Raw genomic sequence first — 26,002 nt, forward strand, 5'->3', positions numbered from 1 at the left:
TTGTTCGCCCATTCAAAATAACATAAAAAGATCATATCTACAGGAATTTATTTTAAGTTTCATGGTCTCTTCCTTTTCTCCTTTGCAGTGTCACCAACCACATCAGTATGTGTTCATGAAGTCTGTGAGTGGTCAGAATGGTATGATGGCAGTCTGCCAACCCCTGGCTATGATGGTGGAGATTTTGAAACCTTCAGTGATTTAAGAGCTAAAGGTTATGAAGTTTGTAAAGCTCCACGGGATATTCAATGCAGAGCAGAAAAATTCCCTGATATACCACTGAAAGACCTTGGCCAAAAAGTAGAATGCAGTACAACAGCTGGGCTTATATGTTACAACAAAGACCAAATTTCAACAATGTGCAACAACTATGAGATCAGAGTCCTATGCTGTGTTTTTGTACCATGTTCTTCCTCAACATATCCAGTCTCTACAACTTCTGAAAGTACAACATTGATACATTCAACATCTGAAGAAACAACCACAACCATAATGACAAGACCAGTCACCACCTTTCCTTCAACACCTTCTCTTTGCTTTAAAGAAGAATGTTACTGGTCCAGATGGTATGATGTCAGTTATCCAGGGTCTGGTTATGATGATGGAGATTTCGACACCATTGAGAACATTAAAAAAAAAGGATACAAAGTCTGTGCTAACAGAAGGGATGTGGAATGCAGAGCAGTGAGGTTTCCTAACACACCATATCCTCTCCTGGAGCAAAACATCCTGTGCAATACAGAAGAAGGCTTGAAATGTTACAATAAAGACCAGTTGCCGCCCATTTGCTATAATTATGAATTAAGATTTAAATGCTGTGAAAATATAACAGTACCATGCCAAACAACCACTGAAAGTATTAGTACTGAAAAAACAACAGAACCAACTACACTTACTTCAACACGATTCAGTACAACACCCACAGAAGTATCAACAACGCCACACTTGATAACAAAACACAAGACAACACCACCAGAAACATATCAACCACAAACAGATCACATTATTACCAGAAACACAACAAAACCAACAACACAAACTCAAAAAGAAACAACTCCTGCCACTACCACAACACACTTCACAATGACAACTACAAAAACCACTGGATCCCAGACCACCACCACTACTATGGTAACCACCCCCTGTGAACCCGAAGTCTGCACCTGGAGCGAATGGTTCGACGTCGACTTCCCCTCCGCCGGGCCCAACCAGGGAGACTTCGAAACCTACCAGCACATCCGGGCCGCCGGGAAGCGCGTCTGCCAGCGTCCAAAGGAGATCGAGTGCCGGGCCGAGGACTACCCCGACGTTCCCATCCAACAGGTGGGGCAGGTCGTGCAGTGCGACGTCCACTATGGACTGGTGTGCAAGAACGAGGACCAGACTGGAAAATTCAAGATGTGCCTCAACTACAGGATACGCGTCCTCTGCTGCACCCCCAACTACAACTGCGTAAGCCCCACCACCAGCCCCACCACCAGCCCCATCACCACCACCACCAGCAGGCCCACGGCAAGCAGCACGCTGCCAACCTCCACCTCAGTCACGACCTCCACCTCCACCTTCCACTCTTCCGCCACGCTGCCCACCTCCTCAGAAACCACGTCCACTTCCACCACCACCACCAGCCCCACGCCAACGCCTCCCACAGCCACTCCCACCGTGAGCTCCACCACATCCACCACCCCCTGTGAACCCGAAGTCTGCACCTGGAGCGAATGGTTCGACGTCGACTTCCCCTCCGCTGGGCCCAACCAGGGAGACTTCGAAACCTACCAGCACATCCGGGCCGCCGGGAAGCGCGTCTGCCAGCGTCCAAAGGAGATCGAGTGCCGGGCCGAGGACTACCCCGACGTTCCCATCCAACAGGTGGGGCAGGTCGTGCAGTGCGACGTCCACTATGGACTGGTGTGCAAGAACGAGGACCAGACTGGAAAATTCAAGATGTGCCTCAACTACAGGATACGCGTCCTCTGCTGCACCCCCAACTACAACTGCGTAAGCCCCACCACCAGCCCCACCACCAGCCCCATCACCACCACCACCAGCAGGCCCACGGCAAGCAGCACGCTGCCAACCTCCACCTCAGTCACGACCTCCACCTCCACCTTCCACTCTTCCACCACGCTGCCCACCTCCTCAGAAACCACGTCCACTTCCACCACCACCACCAGCCCCACCCCAACGCCTCCCACAGCCACTCCCACCGTGAGCTCCACCACATCCACCACCCCCTGTGAACCCGAAGTCTGCACCTGGAGCGAATGGTTCGACGTCGACTTCCCCTCCGCCGGGCCCAACCAGGGAGACTTCGAAACCTACCAGCACATCCGGGCCGCCGGGAAGCGCGTCTGCCAGCGTCCAAAGGAGATCGAGTGCCGGGCCGAGGACTACCCCGACGTTCCCATCCAACAGGTGGGGCAGGTCGTGCAGTGCGACGTCCACTATGGACTGGTGTGCAAGAACGAGGACCAGACTGGAAAATTCAAGATGTGCCTCAACTACAGGATACGCGTCCTCTGCTGCACCCCCAACTACAACTGCGTAAGCCCCACCACCAGCCCCACCACCAGCCCCATCACCACCACCACCAGCAGGCCCACGGCAAGCAGCACGCTGCCAACCTCCACCTCAGTCACGACCTCCACCTCCACCTTCCACTCTTCCACCACGCTGCCCACCTCCTCAGAAACCACGTCCACTTCCACCACCACCACCAGCCCCACGCCAACGCCTCCCACAGCCACTCCCACCGTGAGCTCCACCACATCCACCACCCCCTGTGAACCCGAAGTCTGCACCTGGAGCGAATGGTTCGACGTCGACTTCCCCTCCGCCGGGCCCAACCAGGGAGACTTCGAAACCTACCAGCACATCCGGGCCGCCGGGAAGCGCGTCTGCCAGCGTCCAAAGGAGATCGAGTGCCGGGCCGAGGACTACCCCGACGTTCCCATCCAACAGGTGGGGCAGGTCGTGCAGTGCGACGTCCACTATGGACTGGTGTGCAAGAACGAGGACCAGACTGGAAAATTCAAGATGTGCCTCAACTACAGGATACGCGTCCTCTGCTGCACCCCCAACTACAACTGCGTAAGCCCCACCACCAGCCCCACCACCAGCCCCATCACCACCACCACCAGCAGGCCCACGGCAAGCAGCACGCTGCCAACCTCCACCTCAGTCACGACCTCCACCTCCACCTTCCACTCTTCCACCACGCTGCCCACCTCCTCAGAAACCACGTCCACTTCCACCACCACCACCAGCCCCACGCCAACGCCTCCCACAGCCACTCCCACCGTGAGCTCCACCACATCCACCACCCCCTGTGAACCCGAAGTCTGCACCTGGAGCGAATGGTTCGACGTCGACTTCCCCTCCGCCGGGCCCAACCAGGGAGACTTCGAAACCTACCAGCACATCCGGGCCGCCGGGAAGCGCGTCTGCCAGCGTCCAAAGGAGATCGAGTGCCGGGCCGAGGACTACCCCGACGTTCCCATCCAACAGGTGGGGCAGGTCGTGCAGTGCGACGTCCACTATGGACTGGTGTGCAAGAACGAGGACCAGACTGGAAAATTCAAGATGTGCCTCAACTACAGGATACGCGTCCTCTGCTGCACCCCCAACTACAACTGCGTAAGCCCCACCACCAGCCCCACCACCAGCCCCATCACCACCACCACCAGCAGGCCCACGGCAAGCAGCACGCTGCCAACCTCCACCTCAGTCACGACCTCCACCTCCACCTTCCACTCTTCCACCACGCTGCCCACCTCCTCAGAAACCACGTCCACTTCCACCACCACCACCAGCCCCACCCCAACGCCTCCCACAGCCACTCCCACCGTGAGCTCCACCACATCCACCACCCCCTGTGAACCCGAAGTCTGCACCTGGAGCGAATGGTTCGACGTCGACTTCCCCTCCGCCGGGCCCAACCAGGGAGACTTCGAAACCTACCAGCACATCCGGGCCGCCGGGAAGCGCGTCTGCCAGCGTCCAAAGGAGATCGAGTGCCGGGCCGAGGACTACCCCGACGTTCCCATCCAACAGGTGGGGCAGGTCGTGCAGTGCGACGTCCACTATGGACTGGTGTGCAAGAACGAGGACCAGACTGGAAAATTCAAGATGTGCCTCAACTACAGGATACGCGTCCTCTGCTGCACCCCCAACTACAACTGCGTAAGCCCCACCACCAGCCCCACCACCAGCCCCATCACCACCACCACCAGCAGGCCCACGGCAAGCAGCACGCTGCCAACCTCCACCTCAGTCACGACCTCCACCTCCACCTTCCACTCTTCCACCACGCTGCCCACCTCCTCAGAAACCACGTCCACTTCCACCACCACCACCAGCCCCACGCCAACGCCTCCCACAGCCACTCCCACCGTGAGCTCCACCACATCCACCACCCCCTGTGAACCCGAAGTCTGCACCTGGAGCGAATGGTTCGACGTCGACTTCCCCTCCGCCGGGCCCAACCAGGGAGACTTCGAAACCTACCAGCACATCCGGGCCGCCGGGAAGCGCGTCTGCCAGCGTCCAAAGGAGATCGAGTGCCGGGCCGAGGACTACCCCGACGTTCCCATCCAACAGGTGGGGCAGGTCGTGCAGTGCGACGTCCACTATGGACTGGTGTGCAAGAACGAGGACCAGACTGGAAAATTCAAGATGTGCCTCAACTACAGGATACGCGTCCTCTGCTGCACCCCCAACTACAACTGCGTAAGCCCCACCACCAGCCCCACCACCAGCCCCATCACCACCACCACCAGCAGGCCCACGGCAAGCAGCACGCTGCCAACCTCCACCTCAGTCACGACCTCCACCTCCACCTTCCACTCTTCCACCACGCTGCCCACCTCCTCAGAAACCACGTCCACTTCCACCACCACCACCAGCCCCACGCCAACGCCTCCCACAGCCACTCCCACCGTGAGCTCCACCACATCCACCACCCCCTGTGAACCCGAAGTCTGCACCTGGAGCGAATGGTTCGACGTCGACTTCCCCTCCGCCGGGCCCAACCAGGGAGACTTCGAAACCTACCAGCACATCCGGGCCGCCGGGAAGCGCGTCTGCCAGCGTCCAAAGGAGATCGAGTGCCGGGCCGAGGACTACCCCGACGTTCCCATCCAACAGGTGGGGCAGGTCGTGCAGTGCGACGTCCACTATGGACTGGTGTGCAAGAACGAGGACCAGACTGGAAAATTCAAGATGTGCCTCAACTACAGGATACGCGTCCTCTGCTGCACCCCCAACTACAACTGCGTAAGCCCCACCACCAGCCCCACCACCAGCCCCATCACCACCACCACCAGCAGGCCCACGGCAAGCAGCACGCTGCCAACCTCCACCTCAGTCACGACCTCCACCTCCACCTTCCACTCTTCCACCACGCTGCCCACCTCCTCAGAAACCACGTCCACTTCCACCACCACCACCAGCCCCACGCCAACGCCTCCCACAGCCACTCCCACCGTGAGCTCCACCACATCCACCACCCCCTGTGAACCCGAAGTCTGCACCTGGAGCGAATGGTTCGACGTCGACTTCCCCTCCGCCGGGCCCAACCAGGGAGACTTCGAAACCTACCAGCACATCCGGGCCGCCGGGAAGCGCGTCTGCCAGCGTCCAAAGGAGATCGAGTGCCGGGCCGAGGACTACCCCGACGTTCCCATCCAACAGGTGGGGCAGGTCGTGCAGTGCGACGTCCACTATGGACTGGTGTGCAAGAACGAGGACCAGACTGGAAAATTCAAGATGTGCCTCAACTACAGGATACGCGTCCTCTGCTGCACCCCCAACTACAACTGCGTAAGCCCCACCACCAGCCCCACCACCAGCCCCATCACCACCACCACCAGCAGGCCCACGGCAAGCAGCACGCTGCCAACCTCCACCTCAGTCACGACCTCCACCTCCACCTTCCACTCTTCCACCACGCTGCCCACCTCCTCAGAAACCACGTCCACTTCCACCACCACCACCAGCCCCACGCCAACGCCTCCCACAGCCACTCCCACCGTGAGCTCCACCACATCCACCACCCCCTGTGAACCCGAAGTCTGCACCTGGAGCGAATGGTTCGACGTTGACTTCCCCTCCGCCGGGCCCAACCAGGGAGACTTCGAAACCTACCAGCACATCCGGGCCGCCGGGAAGCGCGTCTGCCAGCGTCCAAAGGAGATCGAGTGCCGGGCCGAGGACTACCCCGACGTTCCCATCCAACAGGTGGGGCAGGTCGTGCAGTGCGACGTCCACTATGGACTGGTGTGCAAGAACGAGGACCAGACTGGAAAATTCAAGATGTGCCTCAACTACAGGATACGCGTCCTCTGCTGCACCCCCAACTACAACTGCGTAAGCCCCACCACCAGCCCCACCACCAGCCCCATCACCACCACCACCAGCAGGCCCACGGCAAGCAGCACGCTGCCAACCTCCACCTCAGTCACGACCTCCACCTCCACCTTCCACTCTTCCACCACGCTGCCCACCTCCTCAGAAACCACGTCCACTTCCACCACCACCACCAGCCCCACCCCAACGCCTCCCACAGCCACTCCCACCGTGAGCTCCACCACATCCACCACCCCCTGTGAACCCGAAGTCTGCACCTGGAGCGAATGGTTCGACGTCGACTTCCCCTCCGCCGGGCCCAACCAGGGAGACTTCGAAACCTACCAGCACATCCGGGCCGCCGGGAAGCGCGTCTGCCAGCGTCCAAAGGAGATCGAGTGCCGGGCCGAGGACTACCCCGACGTTCCCATCCAACAGGTGGGGCAGGTCGTGCAGTGCGACGTCCACTATGGACTGGTGTGCAAGAACGAGGACCAGACTGGAAAATTCAAGATGTGCCTCAACTACAGGATACGCGTCCTCTGCTGCACCCCCAACTACAACTGCGTAAGCCCCACCACCAGCCCCACCACCAGCCCCATCACCACCACCACCAGCAGGCCCACGGCAAGCAGCACGCTGCCAACCTCCACCTCAGTCACGACCTCCACCTCCACCTTCCACTCTTCCACCACGCTGCCCACCTCCTCAGAAACCACGTCCACTTCCACCACCACCACCAGCCCCACGCCAACGCCTCCCACAGCCACTCCCACCGTGAGCTCCACCACATCCACCACCCCCTGTGAACCCGAAGTCTGCACCTGGAGCGAATGGTTCGACGTCGACTTCCCCTCCGCCGGGCCCAACCAGGGAGACTTCGAAACCTACCAGCACATCCGGGCCGCCGGGAAGCGCGTCTGCCAGCGTCCAAAGGAGATCGAGTGCCGGGCCGAGGACTACCCCGACGTTCCCATCCAACAGGTGGGGCAGGTCGTGCAGTGCGACGTCCACTATGGACTGGTGTGCAAGAACGAGGACCAGACTGGAAAATTCAAGATGTGCCTCAACTACAGGATACGCGTCCTCTGCTGCACCCCCAACTACAACTGCGTAAGCCCCACCACCAGCCCCACCACCAGCCCCATCACCACCACCACCAGCAGGCCCACGGCAAGCAGCACGCTGCCAACCTCCACCTCAGTCACGACCTCCACCTCCACCTTCCACTCTTCCACCACGCTGCCCACCTCCTCAGAAACCACGTCCACTTCCACCACCACCACCAGCCCCACCCCAACGCCTCCCACAGCCACTCCCACCGTGAGCTCCACCACATCCACCACCCCCTGTGAACCCGAAGTCTGCACCTGGAGCGAATGGTTCGACGTTGACTTCCCCTCCGCCGGGCCCAACCAGGGAGACTTCGAAACCTACCAGCACATCCGGGCCGCCGGGAAGCGCGTCTGCCAGCGTCCAAAGGAGATCGAGTGCCGGGCCGAGGACTACCCCGACGTTCCCATCCAACAGGTGGGGCAGGTCGTGCAGTGCGACGTCCACTATGGACTGGTGTGCAAGAACGAGGACCAGACTGGAAAATTCAAGATGTGCCTCAACTACAGGATACGCGTCCTCTGCTGCACCCCCAACTACAACTGCGTAAGCCCCACCACCAGCCCCACCACCAGCCCCATCACCACCACCACCAGCAGGCCCACGGCAAGCAGCACGCTGCCAACCTCCACCTCAGTCACGACCTCCACCTCCACCTTCCACTCTTCCACCACGCTGCCCACCTCCTCAGAAACCACGTCCACTTCCACCACCACCACCAGCCCCACCCCAACGCCTCCCACAGCCACTCCCACCGTGAGCTCCACCACATCCACCACCCCCTGTGAACCCGAAGTCTGCACCTGGAGCGAATGGTTCGACGTCGACTTCCCCTCCGCCGGGCCCAACCAGGGAGACTTCGAAACCTACCAGCACATCCGGGCCGCCGGGAAGCGCGTCTGCCAGCGTCCAAAGGAGATCGAGTGCCGGGCCGAGGACTACCCCGACGTTCCCATCCAACAGGTGGGGCAGGTCGTGCAGTGCGACGTCCACTATGGACTGGTGTGCAAGAACGAGGACCAGACTGGAAAATTCAAGATGTGCCTCAACTACAGGATACGCGTCCTCTGCTGCACCCCCAACTACAACTGCGTAAGCCCCACCACCAGCCCCACCACCAGCCCCATCACCACCACCACCAGCAGGCCCACGGCAAGCAGCACGCTGCCAACCTCCACCTCAGTCACGACCTCCACCTCCACCTTCCACTCTTCCACCACGCTGCCCACCTCCTCAGAAACCACGTCCACTTCCACCACCACCACCAGCCCCACGCCAACGCCTCCCACAGCCACTCCCACCGTGAGCTCCACCACATCCACCACCCCCTGTGAACCCGAAGTCTGCACCTGGAGCGAATGGTTCGACGTCGACTTCCCCTCCGCCGGGCCCAACCAGGGAGACTTCGAAACCTACCAGCACATCCGGGCCGCCGGGAAGCGCGTCTGCCAGCGTCCAAAGGAGATCGAGTGCCGGGCCGAGGACTACCCCGACGTTCCCATCCAACAGGTGGGGCAGGTCGTGCAGTGCGACGTCCACTATGGACTGGTGTGCAAGAACGAGGACCAGACTGGAAAATTCAAGATGTGCCTCAACTACAGGATACGCGTCCTCTGCTGCACCCCCAACTACAACTGCGTAAGCCCCACCACCAGCCCCATCACCACCACCACCAGCAGGCCCACGGCAAGCAGCACGCTGCCAACCTCCACCTCAGTCACGACCTCCACCTCCACCTTCCACTCTTCCACCACGCTGCCCACCTCCTCAGAAACCACGTCCACTTCCACCACCACCACCAGCCCCACCCCAACGCCTCCCACAGCCACTCCCACCGTGAGCTCCACCACATCCACCACCCCCTGTGAACCCGAAGTCTGCACCTGGAGCGAATGGTTCGACGTCGACTTCCCCTCCGCCGGGCCCAACCAGGGAGACTTCGAAACCTACCAGCACATCCGGGCCGCCGGGAAGCGCGTCTGCCAGCGTCCAAAGGAGATCGAGTGCCGGGCCGAGGACTACCCCGACGTTCCCATCCAACAGGTGGGGCAGGTCGTGCAGTGCGACGTCCACTATGGACTGGTGTGCAAGAACGAGGACCAGACTGGAAAATTCAAGATGTGCCTCAACTACAGGATACGCGTCCTCTGCTGCACCCCCAACTACAACTGCGTAAGCCCCACCACCAGCCCCACCACCAGCCCCATCACCACCACCACCAGCAGGCCCACGGCAAGCAGCACGCTGCCAACCTCCACCTCAGTCACGACCTCCACCTCCACCTTCCACTCTTCCACCACGCTGCCCACCTCCTCAGAAACCACGTCCACTTCCACCACCACCACCAGCCCCACGCCAACGCCTCCCACAGCCACTCCCACCGTGAGCTCCACCACATCCACCACCCCCTGTGAACCCGAAGTCTGCACCTGGAGCGAATGGTTCGACGTCGACTTCCCCTCCGCCGGGCCCAACCAGGGAGACTTCGAAACCTACCAGCACATCCGGGCCGCCGGGAAGCGCGTCTGCCAGCGTCCAAAGGAGATCGAGTGCCGGGCCGAGGACTACCCCGACGTTCCCATCCAACAGGTGGGGCAGGTCGTGCAGTGCGACGTCCACTATGGACTGGTGTGCAAGAACGAGGACCAGACTGGAAAATTCAAGATGTGCCTCAACTACAGGATACGCGTCCTCTGCTGCACCCCCAACTACAACTGCGTAAGCCCCACCACCAGCCCCACCACCAGCCCCATCACCACCACCACCAGCAGGCCCACGGCAAGCAGCACGCTGCCAACCTCCACCTCAGTCACGACCTCCACCTCCACCTTCCACTCTTCCACCACGCTGCCCACCTCCTCAGAAACCACGTCCACTTCCACCACCACCACCAGCCCCACGCCAACGCCTCCCACAGCCACTCCCACCGTGAGCTCCACCACATCCACCACCCCCTGTGAACCCGAAGTCTGCACCTGGAGCGAATGGTTCGACGTCGACTTCCCCTCCGCCGGGCCCAACCAGGGAGACTTCGAAACCTACCAGCACATCCGGGCCGCCGGGAAGCGCGTCTGCCAGCGTCCAAAGGAGATCGAGTGCCGGGCCGAGGACTACCCCGACGTTCCCATCCAACAGGTGGGGCAGGTCGTGCAGTGCGACGTCCACTATGGACTGGTGTGCAAGAACGAGGACCAGACTGGAAAATTCAAGATGTGCCTCAACTACAGGATACGCGTCCTCTGCTGCACCCCCAACTACAACTGCGTAAGCCCCACCACCAGCCCCACCACCAGCCCCATCACCACCACCACCAGCAGGCCCACGGCAAGCAGCACGCTGCCAACCTCCACCTCAGTCACGACCTCCACCTCCACCTTCCACTCTTCCACCACGCTGCCCACCTCCTCAGAAACCACGTCCACTTCCACCACCACCACCAGCCCCACGCCAACGCCTCCCACAGCCACTCCCACCGTGAGCTCCACCACATCCACCACCCCCTGTGAACCCGAAGTCTGCACCTGGAGCGAATGGTTCAACGTCGACTTCCCCTCCGCCGGGCCCAACCAGGGAGACTTCGAAACCTACCAGCACATCCGGGCCGCCGGGAAGCGCGTCTGCCAGCGTCCAAAGGAGATCGAGTGCCGGGCCGAGGACTACCCCGACGTTCCCATCCAACAGGTGGGGCAGGTCGTGCAGTGCGACGTCCACTATGGACTGGTGTGCAAGAACGAGGACCAGACTGGAAAATTCAAGATGTGCCTCAACTACAGGATACGCGTCCTCTGCTGCACCCCCAACTACAACTGCGTAAGCCCCACCACCAGCCCCACCACCAGCCCCATCACCACCACCACCAGCAGGCCCACGGCAAGCAGCACGCTGCCAACCTCCACCTCAGTCACGACCTCCACCTCCACCTTCCACTCTTCCACCACGCTGCCCACCTCCTCAGAAACCACGTCCACTTCCACCACCACCACCAGCCCCACCCCAACGCCACCCACAGCCACTCCCACCGTGAGCTCCACCACATCCACCACCCCCTGTGAACCCGAAGTCTGCACCTGGAGCGAATGGTTCGACGTCGACTTCCCCTCCGCCGGGCCCAACCAGGGAGACTTCGAAACCTACCAGCACATCCGGGCCGCCGGGAAGCGCGTCTGCCAGCGTCCAAAGGAGATCGAGTGCCGGGCCGAGGACTACCCCGACGTTCCCATCCAACAGGTGGGGCAGGTCGTGCAGTGCGACGTCCACTATGGACTGGTGTGCAAGAACGAGGACCAGACTGGAAAATTCAAGATGTGCCTCAACTACAGGATACGCGTCCTCTGCTGCACCCCCAACTACAACTGCGTAAGCCCCACCACCAGCCCCACCACCAGCCCCATCACCACCACCACCAGCAGGCCCACGGCAAGCAGCACGCTGCCAACCTCCACCTCAGTCACGACCTCCACCTCCACCTTCCACTCTTCCACCACGCTGCCCACCTCCTCAGAAACCACGTCCACTTCCACCACCACCACCAGCCCCACGCCAACGCCTCCCACAGCCACTCCCACCGTGAGCTCCACCACATCCACCACCCCCTGTGAACCCGAAGTCTGCACCTGGAGCGAATGGTTCGACGTCGACTTCCCCTCCGCCGGGCCCAACCAGGGAGACTTCGAAACCTACCAGCACATCCGGGCCGCCGGGAAGCGCGTCTGCCAGCGTCCAAAGGAGATCGAGTGCCGGGCCGAGGACTACCCCGACGTTCCCATCCAACAGGTGGGGCAGGTCGTGCAGTGCGACGTCCACTATGGACTGGTGTGCAAGAACGAGGACCAGACTGGAAAATTCAAGATGTGCCTCAACTACAGGATACGCGTCCTCTGCTGCACCCCCAACTACAACTGCGTAAGCCCCACCACCAGCCCCACCACCAGCCCCATCACCACCACCACCAGCAGGCCCACGGCAAGCAGCACGCTGCCAACCTCCACCTCAGTCACGACCTCCACCTCCACCTTCCACTCTTCCACCACGCTGCCCACCTCCTCAGAAACCACGTCCACTTCCACCACCACCACCAGCCCCACGCCAACGCCTCCCACAGCCACTCCCACCGTGAGCTCCACCACATCCACCACCCCCTGTGAACCCGAAGTCTGCACCTGGAGCGAATGGTTCGACGTCGACTTCCCCTCCGCCGGGCCCAACCAGGGAGACTTCGAAACCTACCAGCACATCCGGGCCGCCGGGAAGCGCGTCTGCCAGCGTCCAAAGGAGATCGAGTGCCGGGCCGAGGACTACCCCGACGTTCCCATCCAACAGGTGGGGCAGGTCGTGCAGTGCGACGTCCACTATGGACTGGTGTGCAAGAACGAGGACCAGACTGGAAAATTCAAGATGTGCCTCAACTACAGGATACGCGTCCTCTGCTGCACCCCCAACTACAACTGCGTAAGCCCCACCACCAGCCCCACCACCAGCCCCATCACCACCACCACCAGCAGGCCCACGGCAAGCAGCACGCTGCCAACCTCCACCTCAGTCACGACCTCCACCTCCACCTTCCACTCTTCCACCACGCTGCCCACCTCCTCAGAAACCACGTCCACTTCCACCACCACCACCAGCCCCACGCCAACGCCTCCCACAGCCACTCCCACCGTGAGCTCCACCACATCCACCACCCCCTGTGAACCCGAAGTCTGCACCTGGAGCGAATGGTTCGACGTCGACTTCCCCTCCGCCGGGCCCAACCAGGGAGACTTCGAAACCTACCAGCACATCCGGGCCGCCGGGAAGCGCGTCTGCCAGCGTCCAAAGGAGATCGAGTGCCGGGCCGAGGACTACCCCGACGTTCCCATCCAACAGGTGGGGCAGGTCGTGCAGTGCGACGTCCACTATGGACTGGTGTGCAAGAACGAGGACCAGACTGGAAAATTCAAGATGTGCCTCAACTACAGGATACGCGTCCTCTGCTGCACCCCCAACTACAACTGCGTAAGCCCCACCACCAGCCCCACCACCAGCCCCATCACCACCACCACCAGCAGGCCCACGGCAAGCAGCACGCTGCCAACCTCCACCTCAGTCACGACCTCCACCTCCACCTTCCACTCTTCCACCACGCTGCCCACCTCCTCAGAAACCACGTCCACTTCCACCACCACCACCAGCCCCACGCCAACGCCACCCACAGCCACTCCCACCGTGAGCTCCACCACATCCACCACCCCCTGTGAACCCGAAGTCTGCACCTGGAGCGAATGGTTCGACGTCGACTTCCCCTCCGCCGGGCCCAACCAGGGAGACTTCGAAACCTACCAGCACATCCGGGCCGCCGGGAAGCGCGTCTGCCAGCGTCCAAAGGAGATCGAGTGCCGGGCCGAGGACTACCCCGACGTTCCCATCCAACAGGTGGGGCAGGTCGTGCAGTGCGACGTCCACTATGGACTGGTGTGCAAGAACGAGGACCAGACTGGAAAATTCAAGATGTGCCTCAACTACAGGATACGCGTCCTCTGCTGCACCCCCAACTACAACTGCGTAAGCCCCACCACCAGCCCCACCACCAGCCCCATCACCACCACCACCAGCAGGCCCACGGCAAGCAGCACGCTGCCAACCTCCACCTCAGTCACGACCTCCACCTCCACCTTCCACTCTTCCACCACGCTGCCCACCTCCTCAGAAACCACGTCCACTTCCACCACCACCACCAGCCCCACCCCAACGCCTCCCACAGCCACTCCCACCGTGAGCTCCACCACATCCACCACCCCCTGTGAACCCGAAGTCTGCACCTGGAGCGAATGGTTCGACGTTGACTTCCCCTCCGCCGGGCCCAACCAGGGAGACTTCGAAACCTACCAGCACATCCGGGCCGCCGGGAAGCGCGTCTGCCAGCGTCCAAAGGAGATCGAGTGCCGGGCCGAGGACTACCCCGACGTTCCCATCCAACAGGTGGGGCAGGTCGTGCAGTGCGACGTCCACTATGGACTGGTGTGCAAGAACGAGGACCAGACTGGAAAATTCAAGATGTGCCTCAACTACAGGATACGCGTCCTCTGCTGCACCCCCAACTACAACTGCGTAAGCCCCACCACCAGCCCCACCACCAGCCCCATCACCACCACCACCAGCAGGCCCACGGCAAGCAGCACGCTGCCAACCTCCACCTCAGTCACGACCTCCACCTCCACCTTCCACTCTTCCACCACGCTGCCCACCTCCTCAGAAACCACGTCCACTTCCACCACCACCACCAGCCCCACCCCAACGCCTCCCACAGCCACTCCCACCGTGAGCTCCACCACATCCACCACCCCCTGTGAACCCGAAGTCTGCACCTGGAGCGAATGGTTCGACGTCGACTTCCCCTCCGCCGGGCCCAACCAGGGAGACTTCGAAACCTACCAGCACATCCGGGCCGCCGGGAAGCGCGTCTGCCAGCGTCCAAAGGAGATCGAGTGCCGGGCCGAGGACTACCCCGACGTTCCCATCCAACAGGTGGGGCAGGTCGTGCAGTGCGACGTCCACTATGGACTGGTGTGCAAGAACGAGGACCAGACTGGAAAATTCAAGATGTGCCTCAACTACAGGATACGCGTCCTCTGCTGCACCCCCAACTACAACTGCGTAAGCCCCACCACCAGCCCCACCACCAGCCCCATCACCACCACCACCAGCAGGCCCACGGCAAGCAGCACGCTGCCAACCTCCACCTCAGTCACGACCTCCACCTCCACCTTCCACTCTTCCACCACGCTGCCCACCTCCTCAGAAACCACGTCCACTTCCACCACCACCACCAGCCCCACGCCAACGCCTCCCACAGCCACTCCCACCGTGAGCTCCACCACATCCACCACCCCCTGTGAACCCGAAGTCTGCACCTGGAGCGAATGGTTCGACGTCGACTTCCCCTCCGCCGGGCCCAACCAGGGAGACTTCGAAACCTACCAGCACATCCGGGCCGCCGGGAAGCGCGTCTGCCAGCGTCCAAAGGAGATCGAGTGCCGGGCCGAGGACTACCCCGACGTTCCCATCCAACAGGTGGGGCAGGTCGTGCAGTGCGACGTCCACTATGGACTGGTGTGCAAGAACGAGGACCAGACTGGAAAATTCAAGATGTGCCTCAACTACAGGATACGCGTCCTCTGCTGCACCCCCAACTACAACTGCGTAAGCCCCACCACCAGCCCCACCACCAGCCCCATCACCACCACCACCAGCAGGCCCACGGCAAGCAGCACGCTGCCAACCTCCACCTCAGTCACGACCTCCACCTCCACCTTCCACTCTTCCACCACGCTGCCCACCTCCTCAGAAACCACGTCCACTTCCACCACCACCACCAGCCCCACGCCAACGCCTCCCACAGCCACTCCCACCGTGAGCTCCACCACATCCACCACCCCCTGTGAACCCGAAGTCTGCACCTGGAGCGAATGGTTCGACGTCGACTTCCCCTCCGCCGGGCCCAACCAGGGAGACTTCGAAACCTACCAGCACATCCGGGCCGCCGGGAAGCGCGTCTGCCAGCGTCCAAAGGAGATCGAGTGCCGGGCCGAGGACTACCCCGACGTTCCCATCCAACAGGTGGGGCAGGTCGTGCAGTGCGACGTCCACTATGGACTGGTGTGCAAGAACGAGGACCAGACTGGAAAATTCAAGATGTGCCTCAACTACAGGATACGCGTCCTCTGCTGCACCCCCAACTACAACTGCGTAAGCCCCACCACCAGCCCCACCACCACCAATACCAGAAGTGAACCTTTCTGGACCAGGACTCCATCTCCAATTTTAACAACGCCATGTTTCTGCAAGATTGGCGACTCTATTTTTTCACCTGGTTAGTTTTCTGTTTTTTTAGGGGAATATAGTTCATATTTTGTAGCGTGTTTTTTTTTTTTTTTTTGCGGCATCCTTATTTTTTTTATTAGTTATTTTTTTTTAAATTTTATTTAAAATGTTTTTTTCCCTTGTTACTTTTTTTACTTTTTTTACTTTTTTTTTCATCTCTTTTGTCTTATTTTGTATTTCTATGTTTTCTCCTTTTTTACAGGTGATCTGATTTACAACAGAATGGATAGTGATGGATGTAGATTTTATGCAATCTGTAGCCCAGTATGTACTATTGAACGACACAGTGTACCTTGTAATGTCACTACTCCTTTATCCACTACTTCCTCTGAGTGGTCTACCACAACAACATCAGTTCCTCTGTCAACCACTACGAAAAGTTTTCATTTTCACGGCTGTGTTTCTAATACATACCCTCCCCTACAGGTATGTAATTTCTGACTTTTTTTATGACTTTTGAAATAACGTACTTTTTCAGGTGACAGCAGTGCGTAATAGCTTGTAGTCCATAAAGCTTAGATGTACAGGTTGTTGTAATTATTTTACTAGTGATGGGCAAAATATGACTTAAAATTTGAATTTGTTTTTATTTTTAATTTCAGGGTTTTATACTGATAAAGAAAGTTACATTATTCTTTTCTAATTTCTCTAGTGGTAGTAAAACACTGATGCACTGCATCAATAATAAGATCTCTCTGCCATAATAGAATGGGTTTTCTTGAGGATCTCGTTGTGTCACTAAACAGAAATATTTAAGCTCCTCTGGAGGCTTGTATCTGCTTCTCTTCTGCCCTCTTACTTTTATTTCCATAGACTTTTATTTTTCCTTTTGTGGTGGTCTGTGCTGACAGTGAAGTGCACTATACATAGTTAGTATAAAGTTCCTTTAACCTAACACTTATCACCCTAAACCCCTGAAGAGCTTCTCATGCAGAAGAAACAGCTCTAATTAAGGCTCCCACCTTCTTTTAGCATCGAAGAAATTTATCATGTGGAATATTGGCAATCTTTTACTACCAGTGAAGTTTTTCATTTTAGTCTTTGCTTCAGATTTAATAAAGGTTATACCCATTTGCTATCTTCTGTGACAAGAATTTTTTGTTCCTTTTCAGCCTGGAGAACATTACAAATTATCCAACTGTACAGAAGTCATCTGTAAAGGAGACAATGATATAGACATAGTACCAACATACTGCCCACCTGTAAAGGAAATTACCTGTGCAAACAAATATCCTGCAGTCCTAGTACCTGATGAAAATGGCTGCTGTTACCGATATGAGTGTCCATGTAAGCACCAGTAGATTAAGCAATTAGGTTTGTTGAAAAAAGCAAAGCTTTGCATGGACTAGATGGGTATTTTCTTTTCTTAAGGTTGCTCTTTTAATTACAGTATATTCACTTGAGTTTCTCAATCTTTCTTCTTCATTAATTATCATCTTAATCTTCCAAATATTTCCTTCGTACCAGGTGTGTGTAGTGGATGGGGTGACCCTCATTACATCACATTCGATGGAATCTACTATACTTTCCTTGAAAACTGCACTTACGTCCTGGTGAAACAGATTATTCCTAAATATGACAACTTCCGTGTTTACATCGACAATTATTACTGTGATGCAAAAGACGGACTCTCCTGCCCTAAATCCATTATTATTTTCTACAAATCTGCAGAAGTGGTGTTGACTCGGGAACTCATGAATGGTGTCATGACCAACGTGGTAAAATACTTTTTTTTTTTTCTCTATTTTTACAAAAAAGAAATAAGGTCCACAAGCTTTACTGATGCTGATTTGAGATAGTCTATTAGAATATCATATTGTGGAGGTGATGAGGGCAGAGGGTATTGTTATGGGAGGGGGGAAAAAGGATTGCACTGGATTCTAAGAACAAAAGGTCATAAACAGCATTATGCAGATTATGTATTATGTATGTTTACATGTAGATAATACTAGGAAACAGAATAACAGAGCTGATAGAGAAGGCACAAAGAATGCTCACACTGGTGCTTGATTCATATTTCATGAAAATTGGTACATTGTGCCATTCACTTTTGTAAACAAACAGATAATGAGCAAACACAAATGCAAGTCACAAGTGTGATTCTACTCTTAGAGTGAATATGGGTATGTATCTCTTGTCAGCTGGATGACTAGGGACTGCTTTCTCTGCATAGGGCACTTCAGGTGCCAAATAGAGCCCTGACATGACTCCCCCTTCAGTTTCCTACTGGGAAGAGAGGTATAGCTGAAGAAAAGCTATGACTTGGAGTGTCACCTTTGTGATCCTGAACTAGCACTGGCAAGCCAGTGAAAATGAATAGTCAGTCCCACTCTTACACCGAGGAATCTATTAGTTAATTAGACAATGCAAAGACTGGGAGGAAAAGGTTGTCTAAATAGGCACCCTCCCCTTACAAAGCCATGCCAAACTCTCAGTCAGAAAGGCATGCTGGTTCTAGTGATTCCCTGCAAAAGAAAACAGTAACTGACAGTTTTAACTCTAACTTTATCCCAGTTCACTGAGCAGGGAAATATGTTCACCTTCGTTAGCTCATATAAGATACTGGCTGCAAACCAAAAAGCTTAGGCTAATATATATGGCTTAGGCTAATAAATATGACCACTACATAAAACTGGCACTAGGGACATCTGACTTCATTTTGAATTCAGATAACTCCTCCAGTGCCAATTAATGTGTTGTAAAAGAACAGTGTGATTATCCAGCAAAGTTATTATGCAATGGCAGAAATATTTCTGTAGCTAAAGAAAACTACCACTCATTTTCATAGGAAAAATATTTGCAATACACAAAATTAGGAGGGATACAAAGAAAATACTTGAATATAGAATACCGTGCATTAGCACACAATCTGTACAAACACAGTACATAAAGGCCACTTAGTTTATTATCACATTTTATGAATATAGTAGTTCAAGCTGAGATATCAATGTAAATATATGCTGTTATTGAGATGCCAGTGAGTATTGGATGTGATGCAAAACCATATGGACTTATGCAATAATTATGAAGATTAGAAAATTTAAATATTACTTAAAACAATCAGTCAGAAGCAGTGCTTATTCTGAAGTTGTCTTTTGTTGTTTCTTTTTTTCAATCTTGTATTCAGATGTACTTCAACAAAAAGATTGTCAAACCAGGCTTCGAAAAAGACGGCATTTCTTTCTCCACTCTTGGCATCAATATGATTGTTGAAATAAAAGAGATTGGTGCAACTATCACCTTTAGTGGTCTAATCTTCTCTGTGAAACTCCCATACAGCAAATTTGGCAACAACACCGAAGGACAGTGTGGTAAGACAGATGCACTCATTGGAGGTGGTGCTCTTTCCCCATCCTACCATGGTTGTTCTCACCCACTCTGGCTATGCAGTCTCATGACTGACAGAAATTTTTAAAGAGCAGTAAAATGGAAATGAAAACAGTTCTGCTCTTCAACTTCTGTAGGATATCAAAAGCTCAATATTTCAGCAATCAGGTTTTTTTTCTTTGGCACTGGAGTTTTAGACTTGTTTGTTTTTCTAGAACATAAAGTTCATATAACTGTAAAGAAAGCACTACTATGAAGCAAGGCACCATATGCATTTCATGAGCACATCCAAACATATCGGCACAGTAATGTATTGTGCATTTCTGACGTGGCTTATGAGACTTACTCAGCTTGTCTCTTCCAGGAACATGTACAAATAACAAAGCAGATGAATGCCGTTTACCAAGCGGTAAGATCATTTCTTCCTGTCCCCAAATGGCTCATCACTGGATTGTTGATGACAACAAGACGTGCCATGGAGTACCAATAGTACCAACTATAACCACACCTCCACCAAAGCCTCACTGTGAAACACCTCCTCTCTGCAAGCTTATCTTGAGCGAGTAAGGAAAAAACCTGAACAAATTCTTTCTTTCTAGACAAAACTTCCAGTATCTTAGAAGAAGAATAACAACTATAGCCCTAGCATGTTATAATAGCTGAAAATGTTTGCTTAACGACAGAATATATACATATATGTATGTATATATAGTAAAAAGCCTTTGGAAAGGAAACAGCTCTGCCTAAATGACTTGCAAGCCAAAGATAACTGAGCAAGGAGAGGTGAAGAGAGAATATAAGGGATGCAGCAAGCACTAAAATCCATACTCCCTGGTTGCAATCCTGCCAGGGTATGCTTAATAACTCTTAGTTACAGCAAAGGCTTAACTCTACATTTGAACTGGGTATTCAGTACAAACTATAAAGAACCTGGTTATCAAACAGGTTAAGAAAGCAGACACAAACAGTCATTCTTTGTACATTTTATGTAAAACATGGAGCTCCAAAAGCACAAATGCTTGCTTCCTGAAGTATTTCCTATACTTGTGTAGGCTGAAAACAGCTTTTTTTTTAGCTGAGTCCTTTATAAAGGCCCTCTTACATGTGCTTTCTGTACTGTCTTATAAGTTCTGAGCTATTTTATGTCCAATTTTTCTATCTCTAGACTACTTTTGTCATCCCTTTTTTTCCTCAACCCAGTGCAATTGCCTTTTACACTAAATTTATGGTCTCAGACTGACGAAAAGCTGTGTACACATACAGAAACACTATGACCATTAACCTCTCCAGAAAATAAAAGGAGCTTCAGATTTCCTAATCTTTCCTGAACTTAACTCCCAGTTTATTGGCCATTCCTATGGTTTGTTTCTTCACACCTTCCTTTCTGAAGCAGAAAGTCACACACTATTAAGTGGAAAGTGTTGTCTGACAGGAACAGACTTTATATAATGGCTCATTAACATAGAAGGGGCTTTCTTTACTGTCTGCAGGATTTTTGCACAATGTCATACTGTGATACCACCAGAACCATTTTTCAAAGGCTGTGTTTTCGATGGATGTCGCATAGATGATGAATCCATGCAGTGTTCCAGTTTGGAGATATATGCTACAGAGTGTGCGTCTAGAGGTGTCTGCATTGACTGGAGAGGAAAGACCAACAATACATGCTGTAAGTATTGCAGAACTCAAAATGGATGTGATAAATGGTAGAAGTTAGTTTTTTATTCAGTAAACATGTCTTCTATCTAACACTTGGCTGCTGTCAACAAAAATCCAGCGGGGTCCTTTCTCACAGAAGCTGCAGACGAAGGCAAAGCTGTAGTCATTTTTGCAGCAAAAATGCATCTACAGTCAATTTTTAATTTTTTTTTTTGGTCTTTTTCCATACAGCATTCAGCTGTCCAGCAAGCTTGGCATACAAGCCATGTGGGCCCATTAATCCTGATACCTGTGATCAAAGGTAAGGAAAGGCAAAAAAAACCCTCATCCTGAAACAACTGCTTTTATTTTTTTTTTTTCTATTATTGCCTATCCACTTTCCTTAGAAATTTGAGTTATTTCATAACAAAATGTGTTGCAAATTTGGATAACTTATTCAAGATTTATAAATATCAATCAGCTCTGTCTATATGTGCTTCTTGTTGCACGCCAGGAAGGTTAAATTTTTTGTCTCTTGTATCTGATATGTCAACCTTCTGTATATGCTGTTCTGTCTCCTGCTTCATCACAAAAATATTGTACTCAAATACATACATTCCTCTCATTCCAGCTCTGTTGAGCATCCTGGCTTTGGAATAACTGAAGGCTGTTTCTGTCCTGAAGGAACGACACTCCTGAGTGCAGAAAGCAATATCTGTGTCCCTGAATGCTGTAAGTAATCTGTAGCTAGTTTGGGGAATAAATAGAGATCAGGTTTGTTAGTCAGGAGGCCTGAGTTCTACTGCTGTCTTCTACATGGTCAGATCATCAGCAAATTAGCTTCTTTAAGCTCCTTTAGTCTCCCCATCTAAAAATTGAATAATAATATTATCTTTTTTTCATCATCCCTCCTTATATGAGACCTACCAAGATGGTAGAACTCTATATTTCAGAACTAGTCCGCATATTCATTTTCTTGTTAGCTTTATCTTCACAATATTTTTATTTGTAACTGCACATATGTCAATTTTTAGTGGTGTGAATCTCCATTCATTTCATTGTCTGGGTTTTTTTCTTTTTCTTTCCAGCTTGCAGGGAACCAAATGGAGTACCCAGATGGGTAAGTATCACAATCAATGTGGCTTAAAGTGCACAGATAAGTGAAACAAGAGGGTACTTAGTGTTCCACTAAAACAAAGCTTTGCTTAGGTTGGCGAAGACTTTGTCTTTTCAAATGTTGGTTCCCTCTTAGTCTTAAAAATATTTAGTGCTAGAGCAGCCCTCAGAAATGTAACAGGAAGTGGTGAAGTATTCTTTCAATAACCTCACATACAGTTTCTTTTATTTACAGAAGTTTGTCTTGCTAAAGTTACTATAACTGAAGGGAGAGATGGATAACAAATTTTACCTGTTGCTGATATTGTTCACAGTCTGCATTCTTAGTTCCTCAGCTGCATACAAATCTACAACCTAATGTGCAAATGAGTTTGTCATATGATCATTTCATATTCAAAAATGCATGCAAAGCTCAATCACTTCTCCTTTAGAAATCCTGTATCACTCATGCTGACATAACAAAGTCATAGCTTTGTGAACACACTCAGAACCTTCAGTGGCCTCCAGTATCTTCCCCTAAGAAGCTTCAATTTGAAGGTCTTTTGTAAAATCTAAAAATACAAAAAGGTTGATATAATCAGGTATCACTGTATCCATGAATATGTCAACTAGAAGCAAATAGAATTGTTTTGGCTTGAATTTACTTATTTTTTTTCCTTCTCTTTGTGTGTGTTTTTATTTTTTATATAGCCAGGAGAAAAATGGACAAAAGATTGCCAGGAATGTGTCTGTGACAAAAATACTCTTAAGGTGCACTGTACAAAACACAAATGTTCTCCGACACAGCAAGTATTTTGTGATGAACCAGGTTACATGCCTGTTCAGACACAGATACCAGAAGATCCATGCTGTACTAGGACTGAGTGCTGTAAGTAGTCTTAGTTCTTTATCATGGGGAATACACTATATTCATTTTGGGAAACTACAGCAATTTTTTTAATACTTTGCATGGATGTAATAATGCTTTTCTCCCTCATCACACTTTTTAGGGCCTACTTGCATAGCATATACTAAATGTCTGAAGATAACAAATTTAAAGATTAAAAGATTTTATATAGTTAGACACAGAAGTAACTGAAATCTTCTATAATTTAACACTGAAAAACTTTAATGCTGCCACCATCTGAAACAATATTCAAAAACCATTCACAATATTTTCTGTTTCAAAGACCAGTATTAGAAAGTTATCTTAACTTAAAAAAAATATAGTCTTGAACATTTAAAAATTGCTCAAGAAAGTTCCTGACCCACTGACAGTCATCATATTTTCCAAATATGATGATACAAATTTCTCTTTGGAATTATCTCTTTCCAGCAATCATCACTGTGTTCTTCTCATACAATGTTTTGTTTTACAAGTGTTATGGAAAAGCCCATTCACTCTGAAAACACCTGGGCATGCAGACTGAAGTAGTCACTAAACTGTCTTAGGCAAACAACATCATATTTGCCCCACTGGAAAACTTCTGAAGTTAATGTCAAACAAAATTGCTTTCATTTAAAAATTCTGAGTTCATTATTTTGTGTATTCTCTTCCATGAAACAGACTGCAACACCAGCCTCTGCCCTGAGGTCACACCCCAGTGCTTAGAGGGACAAGAAGTAATCACAATAATGCAGCCTGGAAAATGCTGTCCTACCTTTGAATGCAGTAAGTATTGTGCACCTTCTTCATGTGTTATTTACTGCTATATTTTTCTAAGTTTATGAATACAAAAACCTTATTATCTGTATTATCGTATTGGGCCTCACTGTGAACGAGTGTTTTAAGGTTACCACCACAGGCCTGCAAAGCAGGAGCCTTTTTACACACTTCTGCCTCTTAAAACTTACACCTCTAAGACACCATCTTTCTTCCTTCTTTACAGGACATGGCTGTGTAGTCAATGAAACTTACTATGCGGTAAGTACACAGAGTAAATCACTATAAAAATACACCTTCACATAGCTCACCATGCAATGGTTTTGAGATCTCTATCATGGTCCATATTTTGCAGAAAGACGTGAGATATAATTATATAATATTATTAATTATTTAATCAAGGTTAGCAAATCAACACCTTCTGTAAAAGCAAAAGCATTTTCTGCTCTACTTTCTGCATGAGCAGAATTTAATTCCAAAATCGTTATTACCAAACCAGAAACTCTTCTTAAATAAAACAACTAAAATTGTATTTACGGATAGCTTAGCCTATACATCTTTGTATTGTCTGTGACTTACATACACAGAGAAACTTGGGTTTACTGACTAATAATGACTTTTTTCCTGACTCCCCCTAGCCTGGAACTGTCATTCCATCAGGCCCCTGTGAAGAATGCACCTGCTCTGAATCCTCTTACTTAAGGCCTCACCGTGTTACTGTCAAGTGCAAGCCTGTTACCTGTGACACATACTGCCCACTGGTGAGTGCTATTTTGCCGTCAGAAATTCCTTCCCCGCTCAGCTCTAATAACCACTAGTTAGTGTCAGTGACCTGACTCAATGTCATTTCCTTTCTATTTCTTTCAAAACAGGGTTATAAGTATACAGAGGAACCGGGACAGTGCTGCGGCACATGCAAGGCAGAGGCTTGTGTGGTGACTGTGGGACACAACATTACACACGTGGTCTATGTAATTATCACTAGTTTAGTTCACTTTTGGGGAACTCTGCCAGTCTTTTCGTTCTTTCTGCTCCTTGTATTTGTCACATATATTTCCTGCATCTTTTCTCATGTTAGGCACATGCTTATTCAGGCAGGGAGTGGACTGCCTCCACACAGTTTAAATAGTATCTTATACCATGAAACTTCAGTTCTAAGACTTCAAGAAGGACTGTGATACTGAACAATAGCTTTCAGAAATCAACATAGAAAAATACACAGGTGAAAGCAATGGGCTCTTATTTGCCCCTTCAGCTCTGAAAATGTAGCAGCCATTTTGCTGAAAGGAAAATTTTATTTGTGGAGGCAGCTTTCAGCTCCAAACAGCTTATCTTAAATTAGCTGAAAGCTTTATGACAGGATGAGTCAGTGAAGCCATGAGAAATTCTTCCATGTATCTGAATGGACATACCCAAAAATTCCTTCCAAATGAGTCCACATACTTACCCTATTCACACAAAAAGTTCATCTATATCCAGATAAAAACAAAACCTCTTCACTTGGTTAATGAAAAACACTTGTGGCAGTATGATAACATGGCAAATAACTATCAGCTGAAATTCAAGGAAATTTGTTCAGAATAATCAAACTGCTGTACACAGTGATGATAAGACACTGGGGTTTGGGTGTTGATTTTTTTTTTTATTTTTATTTAAGAAGATTTTTATTCACTTTAATTTTGATTCCTTTCAGGAAGGAGAATACTGGAACCCACCTGGTGATAACTGCACAGTCTACACATGTGAAAAACATGCTGACCAGTTCATTCAAGTTGTCAGACAGACAAGCTGTCCTGCCTTTAACCCTGATGAATGTGATCTAGTAAGTACTGCTCTGCCAGTTCTCATATTTGAAAAGATTGCAGTGGCTAACACCAGTGACAAAAGGGTCATAGTGTCCAAGGAAAATATCTAGCAGAAGCATCATATAGAAAGTAGCTCTCTTTTTGTCCTCTCTGAATC

At 52.1% G+C, this 26,002-nt stretch overlaps 1 protein-coding gene across 1 annotated transcript in view; it reads left to right on the top strand.

Moving 5' to 3' along the window:
- Nucleotides 1-26,002, top strand: part of LOC127478534 (mucin-5AC-like) — a 52,275-nt gene that overhangs the window by 23,118 nt on the left and 3,155 nt on the right. Inside the window, exons 30-45 of the mRNA XM_051804401.1 lie at nucleotides 89-16,306; nucleotides 16,520-16,743; nucleotides 17,430-17,604; nucleotides 17,785-18,035; nucleotides 19,445-19,628; nucleotides 20,009-20,207; nucleotides 21,135-21,313; nucleotides 21,535-21,604; nucleotides 21,914-22,014; nucleotides 22,371-22,402; nucleotides 23,089-23,266; nucleotides 23,945-24,049; nucleotides 24,267-24,301; nucleotides 24,679-24,801; nucleotides 24,913-25,011; nucleotides 25,734-25,862. Of these exons, the coding sequence (XP_051660361.1) occupies nucleotides 89-16,306; nucleotides 16,520-16,743; nucleotides 17,430-17,604; nucleotides 17,785-18,035; nucleotides 19,445-19,628; nucleotides 20,009-20,207; nucleotides 21,135-21,313; nucleotides 21,535-21,604; nucleotides 21,914-22,014; nucleotides 22,371-22,402; nucleotides 23,089-23,266; nucleotides 23,945-24,049; nucleotides 24,267-24,301; nucleotides 24,679-24,801; nucleotides 24,913-25,011; nucleotides 25,734-25,862 (18,302 nt within the window). The remainder of the gene's footprint in view (nucleotides 1-88; nucleotides 16,307-16,519; nucleotides 16,744-17,429; nucleotides 17,605-17,784; nucleotides 18,036-19,444; nucleotides 19,629-20,008; nucleotides 20,208-21,134; nucleotides 21,314-21,534; nucleotides 21,605-21,913; nucleotides 22,015-22,370; nucleotides 22,403-23,088; nucleotides 23,267-23,944; nucleotides 24,050-24,266; nucleotides 24,302-24,678; nucleotides 24,802-24,912; nucleotides 25,012-25,733; nucleotides 25,863-26,002) is intronic.

Source organism: Manacus candei, unplaced genomic scaffold (genome assembly GCF_025592945.1).
Source record: "Manacus candei isolate 608988 ecotype Guabito, Panama unplaced genomic scaffold, ASM2559294v1 h1tg000060l, whole genome shotgun sequence".
Lineage (NCBI taxonomy): Eukaryota > Metazoa > Chordata > Aves > Passeriformes > Pipridae > Manacus > Manacus candei.